The sequence below is a fragment of the Emys orbicularis genome, chromosome 7 (genome assembly GCF_028017835.1).
Source record: "Emys orbicularis isolate rEmyOrb1 chromosome 7, rEmyOrb1.hap1, whole genome shotgun sequence".
NCBI lineage: Eukaryota > Metazoa > Chordata > Testudines > Emydidae > Emys > Emys orbicularis.
This window is the reverse complement of record NC_088689.1, coordinates 105,886,975-105,908,070: the sequence shown is the minus strand read 5'-3', so window position 1 is coordinate 105,908,070 and position 21,096 is coordinate 105,886,975. Positions and strand designations below refer to the sequence as shown.

General features: G+C 40.5%; 1 protein-coding gene across 1 annotated transcript in view; it reads right to left on the bottom strand.

Annotated features, from left to right (window-relative positions):
- Window positions 1-21,096, bottom strand: part of CCDC66 (coiled-coil domain containing 66) — a 45,707-nt gene that overhangs the window by 9,016 nt on the left and 15,595 nt on the right. Inside the window, exons 8-15 of the mRNA XM_065408469.1 lie at window positions 20,137-20,313; window positions 19,401-19,532; window positions 17,318-17,571; window positions 15,746-15,830; window positions 14,713-14,874; window positions 12,568-12,712; window positions 11,904-12,041; window positions 1,704-2,203 (exon numbers count right to left, since the gene is read on the bottom strand). Coding sequence (XP_065264541.1) covers window positions 1,704-2,203; window positions 11,904-12,041; window positions 12,568-12,712; window positions 14,713-14,874; window positions 15,746-15,830; window positions 17,318-17,571; window positions 19,401-19,532; window positions 20,137-20,313 — 1,593 coding nt within the window. The remainder of the gene's footprint in view (window positions 1-1,703; window positions 2,204-11,903; window positions 12,042-12,567; window positions 12,713-14,712; window positions 14,875-15,745; window positions 15,831-17,317; window positions 17,572-19,400; window positions 19,533-20,136; window positions 20,314-21,096) is intronic.

Sequence of the window (21,096 nt, the reverse complement as noted above, 5' to 3'; positions counted from 1 at the left end):
AAGCCTCAGAATCAGTTTGTCTAGTGGGGTGTTCCATAGGAGTGGTACCCTGGAAGAGTGATTAGGCAAGAATTCCTTCCTCAACTCTTGTGAAGCCAAGGAAGCAGCTGAGATCTCTGCTAACGCTGTTGCATCAAAGCAGGTGAGCCATAACACCTAATCACCAACTCAGAAAAAGGGCTGGCATCCTATCAGGGAAACGCAAAATTGAAATCTCTAAGGGAGGAAAGGGGTGTAAGAGTGAAAAATTCTCCATGGTATAAAGTAGGATTATGGAAATACACACACACACATTATATTATATATATAAAAATATATGTGGAAAAGTACCTACAGGTGGTTGGAACAATCAGAACCACCAGGATATAGGACCTGATGCAGTACATTTTATGGCTGGATCCATACTACCCAAAGCTTCAGGCTGAGCACTATTATTAAATGTAGGTCCCTTTTTCCAGACACCAGGGAAAACAGTTTTTTCTTATAAATGAAAAATATTAATTTATATATGGTTTATTAGACTTTTGAACAAGCAATTTATACCCTACTTCAATTTATCTTGTATTTTCACTTAAAGGCCAACTTTCCTGAAAACCAACTGCAGAACTCAGTTGTAATAACTGCCATCGTTGTTGACTAACGTAAGTGAAAAACTGTCTTCAGTTTTGCAATTCTATCTTCCACATTCACATACATGAATACCTATGGAATTTCACAGATTACTTATTGTGCCTACAGCCTATGAAGTAGTGCATTTGTAGCATTCATTTTCAGCCAAACAAATAAATGGCTTCTTGGCTGGCTATACAGAATTACAGAGGTCACTTTATCTCACAGACACATTTTTCACTGGAAGGTAGACCTGGCGTGAAGGGAAGGAATGAGGCACAATGTCAATGCTGGGAGGTGAGCAGTATCAGCAGTATTTTCTTTAAAGTATGGGAAGATAGGATTTTTTTTCAGCCATGGGCTGCTGATTATGTGTGTTTAGTGGAATGGGAGAAGGAAGAAAAGGTGCAATTATGAAGTATGTACTTTGCTGTCATAAATTCTCTCACAAGTCAACAATGGCTTTTTTGGTTGTTTGTGAAAATTAACATTGTTCTCCTGTATGTTTTCCTGCCTTTGATGGACACAGAGGGTCAAGTCAGTTTCATAATTTCAATCTCCAAGGGTACGTCTACACTACCCACCGGATCGATCTATCGGGGATCAATTTATCGTGTGTAGTGTAGATGCGATAAATCGATCCCCGATCGCTCTCCCGTCAACTGCTGAACTCCAGCTCAGCGAGAGGCGGAAGCAAAGTCGACGGGGGAGCCACGGCCGTCGATCCCGTGCCGCGAGGACGCGAAGTAATTCTACGTCGATCTAAGATACGTCGATTTCAGCTACGCTATTTTCGTGTAGACCAGGCCCAAGAGTACAATGATACACAGACTTGTATCTTGCTGCCAATCAGATTCCCTCTTTACACAAAGAATAAGTGACAACTAAATAACAGGGAATAAATACACAGAGGAGGGTTATGGTGACATCAAAATCCAGGTGAGTGAAATCTGAACGTATTATGTCACTAGAATACCCACGTTACTGAACTAAGTGCTGGAGTTGCACCAATGATCTAGCCCAGACACAAATGAGATATTAAGTGAGCCAAGGTTATGATGAAAATTTTTTGCTGTTAAACACCAAATCATTACCTTTGTGACTGCATGTCCCTTACTCTTTGTATTAGTTTCCTGGTGAGGTGAAGGAGACCTTTCTGGAGAGACTTCTTTCTTTTGGCAGAGTTTGCCAGGAGTATTTCTTTCTACCAACTGAAGCAGCTCTATCTGTCGTCTTACTTTCTTTTCCTCCCTTTGCTTTTGTAGCCGTCTAGGGTATCTTTCTGATGCTGGAATATACCTTTTCCCAGGTTTGTTTATGTTCCAGTCGGGTCTCTTACCATATTTTTCCATAGGTTTTGTTTGTTTCTCTTTTCTTGCAAATTGGTTATATAAATCAGTGTAACTGCCGTTATTCTCTTTTTCTGAAATTTTAGTTTTATCTGGATACTGCATTTCTTTCTTGCATTTTTTGATGTTAAATTTCTCTTTATATTCTATGGAAATATCTGGAGATGTACAGTCCACAGTTCTTCTTTCTACAACTGGCTCAGTACATGTTTCAGTTCTGATGTATGCTCTGGTGTCAAAGTCATCTAAAAACAAAAGTATCTCTTTTATATTTTTCTAAGCAGGCTACGTGACTTCTTTGATTTATATTTCAGTATTTAGTCTATAAATGCATTACTACTCACTTCATTCAAAACATTGGTTGCTACAATATTGGCATACTCTTTTATTCCTTCTGATGTTTCAGAGTAAACAGCACAGGGAAGAACCAACATAGTGATCAGATAAACTCAGTCCATGTTTAAAAACATGGGGAACAAAATGTAAGAAAACTTAAAATATAAATGAAATGAAACTACATTGTCTTGATATATAGAGTTCATCTTGTATTGTGATAGCCCAATGATGAACAACAACATGAAGCTTTTATATAAATATCTAAGGTGCATCTTGTTCATAGTTTGTCAGATCATATTCACCATTTTAAGTGCTACTGAGTGTAACAGGCATTCTCAATCTGGTTTCTTTTTTCTCTTCTCTGACAGGGGTTCTGAGTTAGGAGCTGACTCAGTAACCTGTCACTTGGATCCCCACCAATATAGGTTAATTGGGATCTAAGTGGAAGACCAATTAACAAATAGGGGCACAGCTGAAGGGCTAATTAGAGGGAAAAGCTATCCTAGCAGCTGGGAGCAGATACATAGAGAGGAAGGAAACCCTGGAAAGGGTGGAGGTGCAGAACTTGAAGGAAGACAGACCTGGTTGTTCTTAGTACTGCTTCCTTTTTCCTTAGTAAGAGGGGAGCTGACTAGGACTTGTACATATGTAAATAGTACTATAGGTAGTGGCCTGATAGAACACTATAATAAAGAACAGTGGTGGGGAAGTTTGCTGGAGTGTGTGGGTTTGTACCTAAGGCAAGAGAGACTCCCAGGGGACCACCCTGCAACATACTTGGGGGCTTCTCCAGGACCCGTGTCCCTCATCTGTGCAGGAAGCCAAAGAGGGAGCCAGCGCCAGGGTCAATGGTCTGGGAAATGGAAGAAATCCTGAAATGGATTATGGAATAGTAAAAGGAGCTGCAGTAGTCCATACAGTTTTTTCAACAGTCCTACCAACCAGAGCAGCAGGCCCAGATAGTGTGGCAGGCAGACCAACAGAATGTTCTCCAGGACTTTATCAAGGAACAGATGGCCATACAGCATGGGATACTGCAGAATCTGGTGAGTCCCGTGACCGGGGTTAACAATAGAGCCCAGGGATCTGGACATTGTAAAGTGGCTCCAAAAAATGACCTTGAGGCCTTTCACCAAACTTTTGAGAAGGGTGGCTTTAAGTTCTGGTTGGGATAAGACATCATGGGCTTTGCAAGTGGCTCCTTATCTGATGGACAAAGCCCAAGCATCCCTAAGTGAAGAACATGCCATCGCAGATAGGATGGTTCTGTTGTCAGAAAGATCCCAACAGAAATTTAGGATGGTGAAAAGCACAGAGGCTGTCAAGACTGGGCTACTAGCTGGTTGTTACCCCCAGAGAGCCAGGGGGTGGAGGAAGCGATGGATGTCTGATCGTAGAATAGTTCTTGCAAGGTCTTCCTGTGGTGGGGAGTATATGGGTGAACAGGCATCAATCCTCAACATTGGACAGCGTGGGGAAGCTGACTGAAAAATTCGTAGAGGCTGACCTACCCAGAAAGACAGTTCATCTCTTGCTGGAGATGAGAGAAAAGTTGGTAGATACTCAGCCAGGAAAAGGGACTGAGAAAAGGAGAGAGAAGTCCAAAGGGCCCTCATACTCTGCCAGAAGAGGGATGGTGTGTTACCAAATGTCGGTGGCCAGGACCCATAGAGAGTGTTCGTGTATGGACTGCAAGTTGGTGCTTTTGTTCTGAGAGACTTGATGTAACTCCAGTAGATGTTACCAGGGAGGGCATATGGTTAGAATGTATACATGGGGAAAGGGGACATTCCTCTTGGAGGTCAAGAGCGTGTTTATATGGAAAGTGGGAGTGGTGGAGGCTTTAACCCATACAGTTGTGTTGGGTCTGAACTGGAAACCCTTCCCAGTGAGAGAGAGGAAACTCCAAGGAGATCACAGGGTCAGTTATGGAATGTGGAAAAGGAGCTAGAAGAAAGGGGCTGTCAGAAATAAAAAAGACCCAGACAGGGAGAGAAAAGTCAGGAAGGTCAACAAGAGAGAAGAGAGTCTGGTAGAGGAGGAAGGAAAACAGAGGTATAACAGGGGCTGATGACTGAGACCCATATGGATATAGCTGATAAAACAAGGGTTTCCTGGGGAGTCCCAGGAATAGACCAGAGCAAGAATGAGATGTCAGGGACAGAACAAAGTGTCATGGAGAGTGAAGAGAGCCTAGAATTAGAGGTAGAGTAGCAACAAATTAGAGGGAAGGTCAGATTGTCTTCATGCCAAGAGCATTCTACTGACAGGCAGAGACTGAATTGTGGGGACAATCCCCACCCACAGTTGGGTTTTTTTTGGGTGGGTGGGTGGAAAACAGAAGACAGCCATTGAGGAGCTGTGAATAAACCCAAAGATGAGGTCCCACAAAAATCAGAGAATGGTGATAAAGGCAGAGCTCAGCCCAAAAGAAAAGAGAGCATTTGGAAGAAGATGGGGAGGTGTGTGACAGGTTCTGAGTCAGGAGCTGACTCAGTAACCTGTCACTCAAATCCCCACCAATATAGGTCAATTGGGATCTAAGTGGAAGACCCATTAACAAGTAGGGCCACAGCTGAAGGGCTAATCAGAGGAGATACGCAACCCTAGCAGCTGGGAGGAGATAAATCGAGAGGAAGGAAACCCTGGAAAGAGGGGCGGGGAATGCAGAACCTAAAGAAAGGCACAGCTGATCTCTTTTTCCCCAGAAGTAAGAGGGGAGCTGACTGGGATGCATATATATGTAAATAGTACTTGAGGTGATGGCCTGATAGAACACCATAATAAAGTACAGTGGTGGTGAAGGTGGCCTGAGTGAGTGTGGTCTGTATGGAAGAAAAGAGAGACTCACAGGGGACCGCCCCATGACACCCTCTTCTTCTAAAAGGGAAAACTTTGTTTCATTGTTTAAAACAAATAAACCACCTTCCCACCCTACCAGTCCCCTTCATACATTAGGCACACCCCAAATACTTCTTAATTCCTTAGAATTTGCAAATCTCCATTGATCTTTCTATACTTGCTGCCAAGCCCAAAATATAGATTTCTAGTTAAAGAAACAAAAAATATTTCAATGGAATTTCCCAACCCACTTGAGGGCTGGAGGTTAGTGACTGTGCACCTACTCTAGGTATTTGTTGCAATAAAAAAACTTATCTAGTTAAACTAAAAGGCACACAATGGCTGTATGTTTTTACTAAATATAATAATTTTTGCCTTAACTATAGTGCTAAGAAATGTAAAGTGTCCTTGATCTTCATTTCTAGTAATAATGTTTGACATCTGGGAACAAATTGGAATGTCTTGGTATGTGTTAGCCAAAGGATCTCTCAATACCAACTGGCAAAGGTTCCTGTCAGGCCTGACAAACTCACTACACCTAACACTTTGCTGTTATAGTATTTATCTATAAAGAATACCATGTGAGTTCTTAAATGAAAGCCAGGATCATGCTAGTCCTTAATATCATTGTGAAATGTATGTACTGATTTATATTTAAAGTTATGTATATTAAAAGTATGTCCCTATAGTTTGTTTCAAGATGTTACTCACCAGCACAGGTGAAAAACCAGTTTTGCCAGACAAAGGGATGTATAGTCACATGGCTACATAGGTTCATGTGTAGTTTAGGCATTGTAAGCAAAACACAATGGGAGCTACACTTGTATTTCAAGACATCTTGACTCTGGGGTCAACACAATGAGTGTTGGTTAATATAAGGAGAAGCAAAAAGCCATTTAGTTATCCATTGGCTGAGGAAACCCCTTGAAGGGGGTGAGGTGTATTCATGAAAATTTGGATCCTGTTTTTGTCTGAAAACCAGCAGCTCTGTCTAAGACTGAATCCCTGGGAGAAAATGGTTATATTTCCTATTTTATAAAGTAGATTAATAAGTGTTACTAGTTCTGTTTCCACCCACTAGCCTTACTCAGTATCTCTCTCTATATTTGATCATAAGTTTGATTTTTCACTATAAGTACATTTCACTGTTGCGGTGTTATACATGACCTGATTTTGAGTTCTATCAGTCAAGCTGTGTGTATCTGGCTCCTCTGGGGATAGTGAACCTAGTAATTACGGTGGATGTCCAGTGACAGGGGCTAGACACTATAGGGAGCATTCTGAGGACTAAGGGGTTGGTGTATACTTGGCACTAACCTGCACAGAGAGGGGAGGTCTGCAGAGACCTGGAAGTAAGTGCTTGTGGAGCCAAAGGCTGTTTGTTTCAGGGAACTAAAACATAGCAGGGACAGACAAGACTACTCCACCCTAAGGGCATGTAGTGATGAGGTACCTGACTACCCTAAGGACCCTCACAGTATGAGATTTGGATACACCAACTACTTTTATGCATGTTTTGCAAGGAGGAATTGTGGAAGGCTTTGCCAATTATTAAACAAAATGCTTTTATACCTTAACTCCAAAATCACTAGCAGCAATTTTCTAGTATCTTCGCTACCTCTTTAGGGCCCAATTCATAAGATATTAGGCATGTACTTAAGCATGAGAGTAATTCATAGATTCATAGATTCTAGGACTGGAAGGGACCTCGAGAGGTCGAGTCCAGTCCCCTGCCCTCATGGCAGGACCAAATACTGTCTAGACCATCCCTGATAGACATTTATCTAACCTACTCTTAAATATCTCCAGAGATGGAGATTCCACAACCTCCCTAGCCAATTTATTCCAGTGTTTAACCACCCTGACAGTTAGGAACTTTTTCCTAATGTCCAACCTAAACCTCCCTTGCTGCAGTTTAAGCCCATTGCTTCTTGTTCTATCCTTAGAGGCTAAGGTGAACAAGTTTTCGCCCTCCTCCTTATGACACCCTTTTAGATACCTGAAAACTGCTATCATGTCCCCTCTCAGTCTTCTCTTTTCCAAACTAAACAAACCCAATTCTTTCAGCCTTCCTTCATAGGTCATGTTCTCAAGACCTTTAATCATTCTTGTTGCTCTTCTCTGGACCCTCTCCAATTTCTCCACATCTTTCTTGAAATGCGGTGCCCAGAACTGGACACAATACTCCAGTTGAGGCCTAACCAGCACAGAGTAGAGCGGAAGAATGACTTCTCGTGTCTTGCTCACAACACACCCGTTAATGCATCCCAGAATCGTGTTTGCTTTTTTTGCAACAGCATCACATTCCATTGAAGTTAATGGGAATATTCATGTGTTTAAAGTGAGGTATATGTTTAAGTACCTTGCTGAACTGGGTCCTATTTTGTTTACTCACATGACCGTGAGTTAGTGCCACACACTGCAGTCAGACCCATATGGATTTGTTATAAGATAGGTAACAGACTATGCCAAGCACCCTATGTATTCAAACCCGGTAATACAGTTAATTTGGGCAACAGGCTGATAATACTCTTATGCAGTACTTGTGAAACATGAAGGCACATAAGTCTAAGCATGCCTTCCTTTCTTAGGAATATCACATCTCGTCCAGTGTTAGGCCTTGTCTATGCTACACAGTTTTGTCAGCAAAAGGCGGCTTTTGTCGACAAAACAGTGGAGGTGCAGGCATGACAATGCTCCTCCTGCCAGCAAACTCTCCTGCTGTGTCAACAAAATAAAAACCACCTCAATGAGAAGTGTAGAGCTTTTTGTGGCAAAGTTAGATCGACAAAGCATCAGTATAGACACTGTATTCGTTACGTTGCTGTAACTGGCCTCCCAGGAGGTATTCCCGATGCCCTCCATGACTGCTCTGCTCACTGTTTTAAACTCCAGAGCCCTGTATCCAGCTACACAGGCATGTGCCCCTCCCCTTTCTAAGCCCAGGAAGTTTTGAAACTGCTCAGTGTGGAGAGCTCACATAGCTCCTGCCCAGCTGATCATATGGGGAGAGAAGGCTGTGGGAGAACTCTTAGGAAATCACAGAATCAAAACATTAACTTGGAATCCTGCTTGCCCTGGCACTGGGACTGTAGCAGCAGGCAGGCTGCTGCTGGGGGGAAGGGAAGGGGCAAGAAGGGAAGAGACTGCTGTACAGGGAAGGGAGGTGGGGGCTGATGTCGGAGTATCCCCTTCCCCCTGCTGGTGTACCAATCTCTGCTGAGCTGGGGTGGGGAGACACCAGCTGTCCATGCCCCAGTGTTTGCCTCAGGATTGGTTGCTTCTGTGGGTTTCTTTTGTAAGTGTTCAGCAATATCAGTTTGGTTATAATACAGAGTGCCACTTTAAAAAGTGATTTTAAATGTGTTACTTTTCATGCACACACAGTAATCATTACAAGGTTCAGAGCACAGTACAAACAAACAAGGCCAGGCTCAGCACACTACAGCAACACACATCACTGTGGTTCAATGTTAATATGCTCCTTCAAGGCATCCCCCCAGCCGAATAGCCCCTTGTTAGGCTTCTCTTATAGCCTTGTGATCTTAATGCATAGTACAATACTGAAGAGCGGATCCATACTTTCTGATAGAGGTGGCTGGGTTGCAGGTTATAAGGGCAGCTGAAAAGCAGCAGGGTGGATAAAAATCAATGATTTTTAAAATAAATAAATTAAAAAATCAGATTTTTTATTTAAATCATATTTTTTTGATAAAATGCTTTTGGAGGGAAAAAACCTACCTAAAGATAGTTTTAATTAAGATACATTATGGCTCAAAGATATCCCATCATGGAATAGGGATTATAAATTCTAATTTTATAGTATGAGACAATATATTCATGTAATGTTTAAGAAAAGTTTTGTAAATGAGTTCCAACAGTTCATGGATTAGGGACCCAATCTTATGGGGTTCCAGGGGCTTCTGTATAGATTATTTAGGTTAATGTTTCTATCTACCCATTGGGACTCAGTGCTCAGTCTAGAAGATACCATCAGATGCTTAGTTTTGCAGTTCTCAAACTGTGGATTTGTGTCTCCAGAGATAACATGCTTGTTAACAGCAAAAATGTTTTTAAATAAATAAATAATATATAGAGGTGAGAAATAAAAGACCTCAACCCTATTGTCCCTCTGCAAATTTGTGTACATAGAGTCAATCCCTTACCTCTCTAAAAGTGCAAAGTTTCAAAAAGTTCAATAAATAGAAGATTGTTGGGGGCAGAACTACACTCTGCCCCCACTATATCAAGAACTGGCCTAATGTGATGACAGTTTGTGAACAAAATCCTGAAAAAATAGATGGCACTGTCACAGCCAAAGTTCTCAACATTGGGCTTAAGAGAAATGTTGAACACATGCTGAATACCCTGAAGCCTATTTCTGTAGCCTTGAACAAAATGCAGGGAAATAGCTGTTTTATTGCTGACGCTGTTGAAATTTGGAAGGAACTGAGTGAGATCTTAAAAAGAGAAATATGCAATGACAGAGTTAAATTACAAGTATTAAAAAAATGAATGGGACAAGCATTATCTCCAGCTCATTTTCTTGCAAATATTCTTCAGCAGTTAAGGTTTGACCCTGGTACTGAGTATTGAGAAGAGGAGTAGGCTACGACATGGACATCCAGCAATCATCCCTCCATACTGCCAACTATAATAAACTTCAGAGTGAAGGGTGAACCATTCAAGAAATATATGTTTGCTGCTGCTGTTTTAAAGAAAGACACACCAGTGAACTGGTGGAATTCACTTAAACACTTGGATTCAGAGACTGTTGAAGTGATAATCTCACTTTTAACAGTAGTAGCTTCTTCTGCCGGTGTAGAAAGAATATTTTCTTTCTTTGGACTAATTCATTCCAAATTGAGAAATCGTTTGGGACCTGAAAAAGCAGGAAAGCTTGTTTTTCTTTTCCAGATTATGAACAAACAGGAAAATGAAGGTGAAGACGACTGAGTTAGCTGCAGAAGCCAATATTTTAAGTTTCTCATGTTGACCTGGCTGACATAAATGAAATATTTAAAAAATAATAATAATAATTAAGTCCAACTATTTTAGTTAAAAACAATTTTACCAAAAACAAACCTGATTTTAAAAAACTTGAATGTTTAACTAAATTCAAAAATTAATATGCTTATTTTGTTAAAATATTATATGTTTGCTATTGAAGAAAATAAATCCAGAATACGTAATATTGTTTTAGTTAAATAAAACAATTTAAACGTCTGTCTGGTGATGTTCTCTTCCTAATACAGCATGGCAAGAAAATCCTCCAAATATTAATGATTAACATGTTGAATTGGAGATAGTACACCTCCCAATGACTTCATAAATATCTGCTTCAATTACCTTTGGAAATAACCAAACAATCATTCATTTTCTGATATAGCTGTACAACTAATCTGAAAAGTTTCCAAAATAAATCACTTTAAAAATGTATAGTGTTTACCTTCTAAAAATGAAACCTATATCTATCTCTGAGTTGTGAAGAATATGTATTAAGGTTATAACAACCAACAAGAATGCACTTTTATGAAGAAATCCATGATTAAATCGAGTCTTCCTGACTAGTGATTTAAATCAAATCCACCCTGAAAAGCAGCTGGCAATCTCGTAGGATGCTCATGGAACAATGGGATTGAGAAACCTTCATCATGTGACGCTGTACCTGCCCCCATGAGTAGGGCCCTACCAAATTCATGGTCCATTTTGGTCAATTTCATGGTTATAGGATTTTCAAAATCATAAATTGCATGATTTCAGCTATTTAAATCTGAATTTCACAGTGGTGTAATTGTAGGGATCCTGACCCAAAAAGGAGTTGGGGGAGTCGCATGGTTATTATAAGGGAGGTTGCAGTACTGCTACCCTTACTTCTGTGCTGCTGCGAGTGACGGCACTGCCTTCAGAGCTGGGCAGCTGGAGAACAGTGGCTGTTGGCTAGGAGCCCAGCTCTGAAGGCAGAGCCACCACCAGCAGCAGTGCAGAAGTAAGGATGGCATGGTATGGCATTGCCACCCTTACTTCTGCACTGCTGCTGGCAGGACGCTGCCTTCAGAGCTGGGTGCCCAGATAACAGTTGCTACTCTCCAGCTGCCCAGCTCTGAAGGCAGTGCAGAAGTAAGAGTGGCAATACCGCGACCCCCTTAAAATAACCTTGTGACTCTCCCCCCACCCCACAACTCCCTTCTGGGTCAGGACCCTGAATTTGAGAAATGCTGGTCTCCCCTGTGAAATCTGTATAGTATAAGGTAAAAGCACACATAAGACCAGATTTCATGGGGGGAGACCAGATTTCACGGTTTGACACATTTTTCATGGCCGTGAATTTGGTAGGGTCCTACCCATGAGGCATTGCAAACCCTTCCCAAAGCACCCTGCAGCTAGTTGCACAGTGGGATAGCTACCCACAGTGCACTGCTCTCTCTGTCGATGCAAGAGTTGCTGTTGTGGATATGCTCCACTGACACAAGGATCATAGTGTGGACATGCAACAGTGGTTTAATTACAGCAGTGGCTGTACGTCGTCATAACTTGCGCTGACAAAACTCTCTAATCTAGACAAGGCCTTAGTTTCCTATTGCTGCTATTTTATTTACTCTTGATACTCTAATCTGTCTAAGCAGTCACTTCTAGTTTTACGCTGTGCTGTATAAACAAGATTTGCCTCTACTGATAGCCTGAGCTAATGAAGGAGCTATTCCACTATTTTTTTTCCTTATAGAACATGATATCCTACTAAATCATATTATTTTTTGGAATTTATACCTGTCTGCACAGCAGTATCTTTCCGAGGAGAGGTTACGGTTTTTACATCTTGATGCATCTTACTGCTCACTTCATCAGAACAATGATCATGACTTACATTTGAAAGGCCAGTATTATAACTCTCACATATTTTATCACCTAAAAAGGAAGAAACAAGTGACTTAAGTAAGCAATTTTCTATTAATGGTCTATATAAATCACACTATCAAGTTAACCCTATCCCTGTAGTTTAATAATTAGGGCTTCTGGGTTCTAGTCCTGACTCTGCAATTGGCTCACAGTGTGACCTTGGCCACATCTCTTAGCCTTTCTGGGGAAGATTTTCAAAAGAAATTACAGGACTTAGGCATGCAAGTCCCTCTGAAAGCCAAAACAGTTGTACTTGTGCTCCTGAAAATCTTCACTTGTGTCTTTCTTCCATTATAAAAGATGGAAAATGCTACTTGGTGTTTGAGGCTTGATTAACATTATATATGTTTAGCTTTTTGAGGTACTTGACTGAAAGGAGTTTAAAAGGATAAAAGTTTTGTTCAGTTTCTGAAGCCAAGGAGCAATGACTAGACTGACCGGATGTTTTTTCTCAAAAATAGGATCCACAGCTCATGCAACCCCCCCAAAAATAAAATGAAATATATTAAAGTTTGGTACTTGCCGCCACCACCACCCCCAAGATTCTTCTGCAGTTTTGAGATGTCATGTCCTTTTTGAGCCAACTCTCGAATACGTTGTTCCTGTTTTAATCTCTGTGCCTGTTCTTGTGCTCTCTGCATTGTCTGATAGAGCTCATTTGTTTTAAGAGTCATGATTTCCTATCATAAAAAGGGAGACAAATGCATGAGATCATTTAGTCGGAGAATAAAATAAACAGGGTTGCATAATCTCCTATAAATTTACATCTATTCATGATTTTTTATATTTGGGTATTTTTTTTTAAGTGAGCAAAAGAAATAATAGAGATGCAAAGATCTTTATGTGAGGCTAACGGAGAGCTTAGTGCCAGCACTGTAGCAGCATAAAGAGCTAGACTACGTCGTGATTCCCCTGTATCATGTGACTTGAAGGGAAGCAAAGAAGCATGTATTAGAAAACTGTGCACTCTATACTTGTGTCAGAGAAACAGCAAGTCATCCCCAAGCAGAGATGCTCCTTCACACTTTTAAGGCTCTGTGGGTTTAAGGTGCAGGAAATGGAGCCAGGTAACAGCTCCTCTCAGCACATTACAGATTTCAGAGTGGAAAGAAGTGCCGGAGTTCTGGTCTCCTCTGTGGTTCTTAGTACATGTTGGTAAAGGGAGGGGAGCATCTGACGGCAGTAAGTTTCCTGAAGGAGCTGTGCTGCTTGAGGGAAGTGAGTCCTAAAGCAGGTCATCTGTACAGGATCTCACTCCCTAAGACCTATAGGGATGCCTCTGATTTCCTTGCAGAATCTGGAGCCCTATGTGGCTTGAGATATACCTGCACGATGCCTTCCTTGAACCCCACAACATCTCCTCCAAAAGAGGAGAATAACTCAAGTTAAGTGGCTCAAAACATCAGCTAAATCATTTTATCTTAATTTTATTCCTTCCGCACATTTGTCCATAGGGGGTAAGGATGGGGTCCCTAGAACACTACGTTTGAATCCACCAATGGGTGAGAAGGCTTCTGCCATCGGAAGATTGAAATAAAATGTATATGGAGTGTTTTGTGTGGTGGTCTCAAAGTATTCTAGTACCTCCAGAATGTGTCATTGATTTTTTGACATGACATTACTAAAATTTATTCGGGGGGGGGGGAGAACTTCAGCCCTGACATGACACATCTAGTCATGACATTTGTGTGGTCTCTCAAAGCATCAAGCTACAGACCAATACTCCAGTTAGGTATTCTCAGATGCTATTACAGCTCAAAGCAGTTTTTGCTGTTTTAACTAAAAATTTTAAAAATCCTATTTTGGGTACGAAACATTGCCTAAGACTTTATCTTCCCCAGCTTTATTTAAAACTATTTGAGGTTTTTGTCCATCTTGGTGTCGTTTTGTGAAAATTGCCTGGACCTCATACCACCCTCACCCACCAAAAAGAAACCACAACCAACCCCTCAAACTAGCGAGTACCCAAAATGAATTATATTGGTGAGGAGAGAGATTTCAGTTTAATGCATGTGAAGTTAATAAGTTCATATTTTTTAATTATGGAAAAATAGGTGGATAATGTCCTTTCTAAAGTGAAAAAAGCTTGAGGTGGTGTTGGGGGGAGTAAGGCAATACTTTCCCCTCACAATAGGGTGGTATTAGTGCTGACTTAATTTTCTAGGCTTTCTAATTTAATCAAAAACGGTGGGTAACATTTTTGAATCAATCCCGTGGGTTCTGTCACTTCTTCCATTCAAATATTAAAAACTAGTAATTTATGTTAACAGAAGTGTGGCAAAATCCCCTACACTGCTTCAAAAATCTCAAGATTTTCTACCTTAACTATAGTCACAAATAGAATTTCAACACTAGTCTTGCCTCATGCATTAGATAATAGTATTATTTATCAGAGGGGTAGCCGTGTTAGTCTGAATCTGTAAAAAGCAACAGAGGGTTCTGTGGCACCTTTAAGACTAACAGAAGTATTGGGAGCATAAGCTTTCGTGGGTAAGAACCTCACTTCTTCAGATGCAAGAACCTCACTTGCATCTGAAGAAGTGAGGTTCTTACCCACGAAAGCTTATGCTCCCAATACTTCTGTTAGTATTATTTACTATTTATTTCTAAGTCTATTAGGCATTGGCAGTTCTATTAAACACTGTCCTTTACTTGCACAAAGTAAAGGCTTAACACCCACTTCCTTTTGTTTTTGTTTGAGCATATCCTCTTCAAACTGTTTTTGCATCAGTTCTCGTTCTCGTGCTAAGCGGTGTTCTTCTTGTTGTTCTTCCCATTTTCTTTGCTCTTCCTCCAGCTGCTTCTTTCTTCGCTTTTCCTCTACTTGAGCCATTATAGCTTTCTAGTGATGTCAAAATCATAATAAAATTTAGTAAAATTAACACTTAGTAGTATGCATAATATAAAATGTATTACATAATTTCATATATATATATATATATAAAAATATGTAATTTGTATTCTGATTCCATAAAAATCCAGTTCAATAAGAAAGATATTATTTTCTGTGACACACAAAATAAATGAAACGTAGCTCTCTGCAGGTAAACCTACTCAGCAGAAAGTATGGCAAAACAAAATACAATTTTTAAAAAGTCTCACAGGGTGTGGGAGGGTGTACACACATGCCCCTGAATGGTATCACATTGATTACTTTTTATAGGCTTCAATTTCCCTGGGGGGATAATAAGGCATCTGATGTACCTCAATCCATCTGTTTGCCCTGGAAGGTGTTATAATGGTATTGTACAGTATATTATGACTCCAGTCAGACACAATAAACCATACTGCTCTGGCAGTGGATGTAAATATAATTAGGGGGCTTAGTGTAAATGAGAATAAGGACCATACTGTTTTAAACATCTGCTGACTAGGAACTACGATATCAGTCAAGCTAAGCTATGCTGTGGGCTAGAGGGAAGGGGCACACACGTCCTATTAGATGCTTAAGGATGTGTCCTATTTTTCTGAGGCATCAGTTTAATAATAGAGGCTCTTAAAGCACTTGACAAACATTAATTATGCCTTACACATTACTGCTGTAAGTGACATACATCTGGTTAACCAGGGTAATCTGGTGAAGGAAAAGTCACAGTTTCTATTCCCTTGAGCAATGTGTACTGGCACCCTGGCTCCTGCCCTAGTCACATCATCACACGTACCCTCATTCATTCTTCCCATTTAGGCTGTGTCAGATTAAAACATGATTGTACCTGATGTTCTAACTGTTTCTGCCGCCTCCTGTCTCTTTCCTCAATTTGTGCAGGATCCAAGAGAGCTGTCATTGACCGTAGAAAACTATGAAGAGAATCATTTACATGTTTTTCCATTAAAAAAAAAATTCCAGTTTTATTTAATCTGAAATATCAACAAGATTTAAATGTAAGACTTTTGTGTCAAAATATGTACCTTTCATTCATTGTCATAGGTTTGCACTACAATAAATACAGTAACTCCTCACTTAACGTCATCCCGGTTAACGCTGTTTTGTTGTTACGTTGCTGATCTATTAGAGAACACGCTCATTTAAAGTTGCACAATGCTCCCTTATAACGCTGTTTGGAAGCTGCCTGCTTTGTCCACTGCTTGCAGGAAGAGCAGCCCATTGGAGCTAGCAGGTGGGGGCTTGGAACCAGAGTGGGCCGGCAGCCCCCCTATCAGCTCCTCTAAGTTCCCTGTGCAGCAGCCGCCCAGCAGGCTATCAAATGCCGGTCAGTTCAGGTGTCCCTCCCCCAACTGCCATGTGCTGCTCCTGCCCTCTGCCTTGGAGCTGCTCCCGGGAGCCTCCTGCTTGCTGTGATGGGGGTGGGAAGAGGGGTGCTGATGTCAGGGTATCACCCTCCCCCCGCTCCTGTACCCCATCTCCACAGAGCAAGGGGGGGACACCAAAGGGTTCAGGACGGAAGGAGCTTGCTGGCAGCAGCTGCTGTCTCAACTTGCTGATCTACTTAAAAAGGCAGTGTACTTAGAGTGGGGTCAGCGTACTTAAAGGGGCAATACCTCTCTCTCTCTCTCTCTCTCACACACACACACACACACACACACACACACACACACACAGTGCGTGTGTCTCTGTCTCACATGCACATGCACCCCCAGGCACTTTGGAAAGTGGAGGGAGTGATGCACTCCAGTGGGATAGCATGGGTTCATCATCACATTCAGTTTCCGCAGGAAATGTTTGCAGCCACTGCCATGCATCTATTGTCTCCTTCCTCCATTCATGCTGCCTTGTAGAGCGTGAGGCTACATTAACAATAATGTGTTAACCCTTCAGGGCTTAGCTGAGTGCTAGTTCATCATTTAGCAGCAAGGCATTCCCTGGGAAATATCCCACTCTCTTCCACCCTCTGACTCCACCACCTCAACCAAGCTTCACAATCATCATTGCTGTGTACAGAATTAAATTGTTTGTTTAAAACTTATACTGTGTGTAAGTCTTTTGTCTGGTGAAAAAAATTTCCCTGGAACCTAACCCCCCCCCATTTACATTAATTCTTATGGGGAAACTGGATTTGCTTAACATTGTTTCGCTTAAAGTAGCATTTTTCAGGAACATATCTACAACATTAAACAAGGAGTTACTGTAATGACATTGAACATAAGAATGTTATTTCCGGTAAATTTTACTAGTGAATAATTGAAATACATTTCTTTTTCAGTAGGGAACCATACAAATTCCTGAAGAGAGGAGTAAATACCAAATTCAGAGACTTATTAACTTCTAAAGACATTCCAGAAATGAATTGATTGGGAAGACTACTGTAATTGAGACATGCACTCACCTGGCTTTTTGACTTTGTTCCGAAGTAGTGTTCTCAACAGTTTTTTCTACATTCTCCACCTTTGAATGTATGAGATGGCCTAAAGCTGCAGGTGTAAAAGGATGAATAACAGCAGTCAGGGCCTGAGATTCGGGGGACAGGCAAAGAATTTCAGGCTGCTTGGTGTATGTTCCATTTATGGGGTGTTGTGGATTAGCACGAGAGTAGTTCTTCAAAGAATCAAAATGCACTGCCCATCTCTCATGCTCCTCAGCCTAAATAGATATGAAGCAATAAAGAAAATGGAAATACACTCAGTTACACTGTCATATAAAGTACTTTTAACTAAATATTTTGATAAAAGCTAAACAGCAGGATTTGCGTTTTTAAAGCTCTATTATGGTGCTGTGCCACATAGAGTAGTTAATTATAGAAATAGGAAAACTGGTTCATATGAAAGTGACCTGACCTGAAGCAGACCAAAATTAAAACCAAATCTTTTTGGTGAAAAATCACTTACAGTGCATTTCTACTTGCAATGGCAAGACTCCAAAACTAGCAAGTGAAAAAGTTAAATTTGTCAAGAATCTTTCAGTCTTGTATAAAATAAGTTAATACTAGTACAGGGTTTTCCATACAGCTTTCTTTGCAACCTTATCTTGATGTACATTATTTTTCATGCTGTCAATTAGTCCTACAAGCTGCTCAGCTGATTGGTTACCATCCTAGTCACTCATCCATGCAGCTTTGTCTGGCTCCCCAGATATTCTCTAGCAGCATGAATGAGGAGCAGCAGCAAGTTCTTTTGGGTGACAGAAAGCTTTTCTTAAACATTTTTTGTGGGCACATATCAGAACAAGTATTTGTATTCTTTCTCACCAGCCCACATCCATCCCCCTGCACTTTCATTCTGGGACAGCAGTCGGCATGCTAGGTGCAGGGATCCTCGCTACTATGAATTCTCTTCCGTCTCCCTAATTTTTCAACCAGGCAGTAGAGCCTGCTCAGAAACACTGCATCAACAACAAGAAGTGTTCCATGTATGAAGCCTTTTCAGGGAGGGTCTTTCAGTCTCCTCCACAAACATGCACTTTAACAAATCACAAAGATCCTGGCCATAGGCATTGGTACATTGTTCATTGTGCTGTCTGAGGTTTTTGAGGAAGAGGTATCTTGTTTCCCTCCCACATAACCACCTAGAGATTTTTTTATTTTTTTTTTGGCCCTAGTCTGTCAAATGGGCATTCTGACATGACACCCACACAAGCCAAAGGAACCAAGGTTTCCCCTGTGGGTCCTCTCTACCATGGGTGTATATATACAGTTTTCACATTTGACTCTCCTAACTTCCAGAAGGAATTGCCTTTTTGGAAGGATTGGGGGAATGTTCCCTTAGTATTTGCCTTCTGAAGAAAAGAAACTAGCACATCCCATATAAAATCTTGCATGGGGTCACTTCCCAGAAGCATAAATCCTCTTCTCTGGCAGAAAAAGTTTTAGTCCTATATTAGAGAGCCAAGAGAAGCAAGGAGTCCAGGAAAAAAAGGAAATTTGAAAAAATGTTTTCAATCCTCCTCCCACTCTTCCTTGAGTTTCTTGTCCCCTAAGGGAGGTAAGCTGTCTGACTCAGATGAAGAGCTACAGTCGGGTATTTGGGGAAAGAATTTTTCTTCTATAAGTCTTTTGGTGTAATGTACAGAAGGACTACAGAAATAACACACATATGAGCTGACTTAGAATGGACTCTTTGTTCCCTTTACTGTCAAAGTACTAGAATGCTACTTCTGCCGTTACTGGCTGGTTGTTTAGCTAGAGCTCTCTGAATGTCATAAAGACTTGGGGTAAACTCCTGGTCCTAGTGAAGTAAATGGGAATTTTACCACTGAGTTCGAATGGACCAGGATTTCACCTTTGATTTTTCAGAGGTACTTGGTGCCCACAACTCCCACCAAAATCAATAGGAGTTGTGGATGCTTATTGTCAGGCTTTCAGAGTTGGTGTGATCTACAGTTTGTTGATAGACTTCCACTTCAGCAGAATTGAAAGAGAATGTTAAAAAACAGACCTTTTCTTATTCCAAATCACCCCTCTAAATTACAGTTACCTTTGATAAATTATGTTTTTCCTCTATTTTTCGTAGTTTAGCCTCTTCCTTTTGTTTGTCCAGATCTAGAAGCCACTTCTTCTGTTGTTCTCGTTTCATGGCACTAAAGGGGTGCTCCACTGGTGTAGCTTCCTGAAATGACGCAGATACTAGTCTTTTACCTGCAGCAGAGTAACTGCCTGCCTCCCCTCAGCCCCCATTTCTCATTTTTAAGTAGTACTGCCATTCATGAATACCTGCATTACTTCACATACTGCTGTTCTATCTGGCGTAAAATAACAGACTTCATTTTCAATACTATCTGGCCCAAATTAATTGTCCCATCAAGGTCTTCATAACGTTCACTATAAAATGCAGCTGATGATAAACTCTCTATTCATCTTTATTTCCATTGATATCTTCAGCAATAGTTAATTTCTACGTTTGCTAGATTTTATTTAACCTCTTAATTTTCCTTCGTTTTTGTATTACGAGCTACATACAGGGATTGGCTCACGAATCAAGTACTTTCCTTGATATCAATCCTATTAACATCAGCTCTAAAAATATCTACTAAAAATGCACGATTTCACAGAAACACCTCATAACATCAATATCCTTGTAAACAGTGGATTCAAATGAAGCAATAAAAATGATAGGGGGAAAAAAGTTTGGAACAGGCTTGCTTAATGCAGATACACACCCACAATAGTAAATTCTTCTTAGAGACAAGCTACTGCATGCAACTTAGTCTTACCCCTAACACAAATGCTGTACGAATGGCAGCTGGCAAGTCAGGAGAACTGAAATTAGATGACTGTCCAGTTGGTCCACTTGAAACACTGGGTACAACTTCACTAGCCTCTGTGACCAAAGTGGTTCTAAAAATGTGGTTTTCCTCAGTAGCAATGCTCAAATCAGCTGGAAATGTCATCTGCAAATAATAGTGTCTTGGTGATTTAAAATACTCAATTTAACTTTTTTGGGTTGATTCTTTCAATATAAACACATTTTAAAAAGTATTTTTAAATAAATTGTACTTTAGGTTTGTACAAGCTGCAGTTCATAGAAACTTCTACCAAAATATGTAATGTACATGCAATTACCACTGTCCAACAGTCAGAAAAAAAAAAGTCAAATAAATCCCAATTCTTAGGGTCCAAGATGGACAACTTTCAAAGGATTCTGAATGCTACATAGGAAAGCAATAGCCTACTTATGCCATAATGCTGATAGATGCTACAATCTGGAGAATTCTGCTTGGCAGGGTCCAATGAAATGGATAGAATGAAACCCAGTCCACCCTGGTTATGTTCCCAAGAGGATGCCATTATCACTTATTTATCAGGTTGCAATTATATTTTTAAACCTCCAAAAAAGTCATGCTTCCTAAGTCAAGACATATTAGGTACCAAATCCTTGGATAAGATTAAGATAGAGTGACTGAATTTGTTTTCCTTTCTATTAGTAGAGGATCCATCCCACTCAGACTCTCAAACTAAATATTGGTTTAGATATGTAGATTCTTATAGTTGAACTTGTCTTTAATCTAATTGGTTCTACATACTGTACTTGCACAAGAAGGTAAATGTGTTAAACACCAAAATTAATGAACAACCTAAGTATTGCTTGACTGATCATAACTATACTGTTTTATTCTTCTCAAACCACAGAACAATGAAAGAGGAAAAAGTCAACAAATTAAGAATAAAGGTTA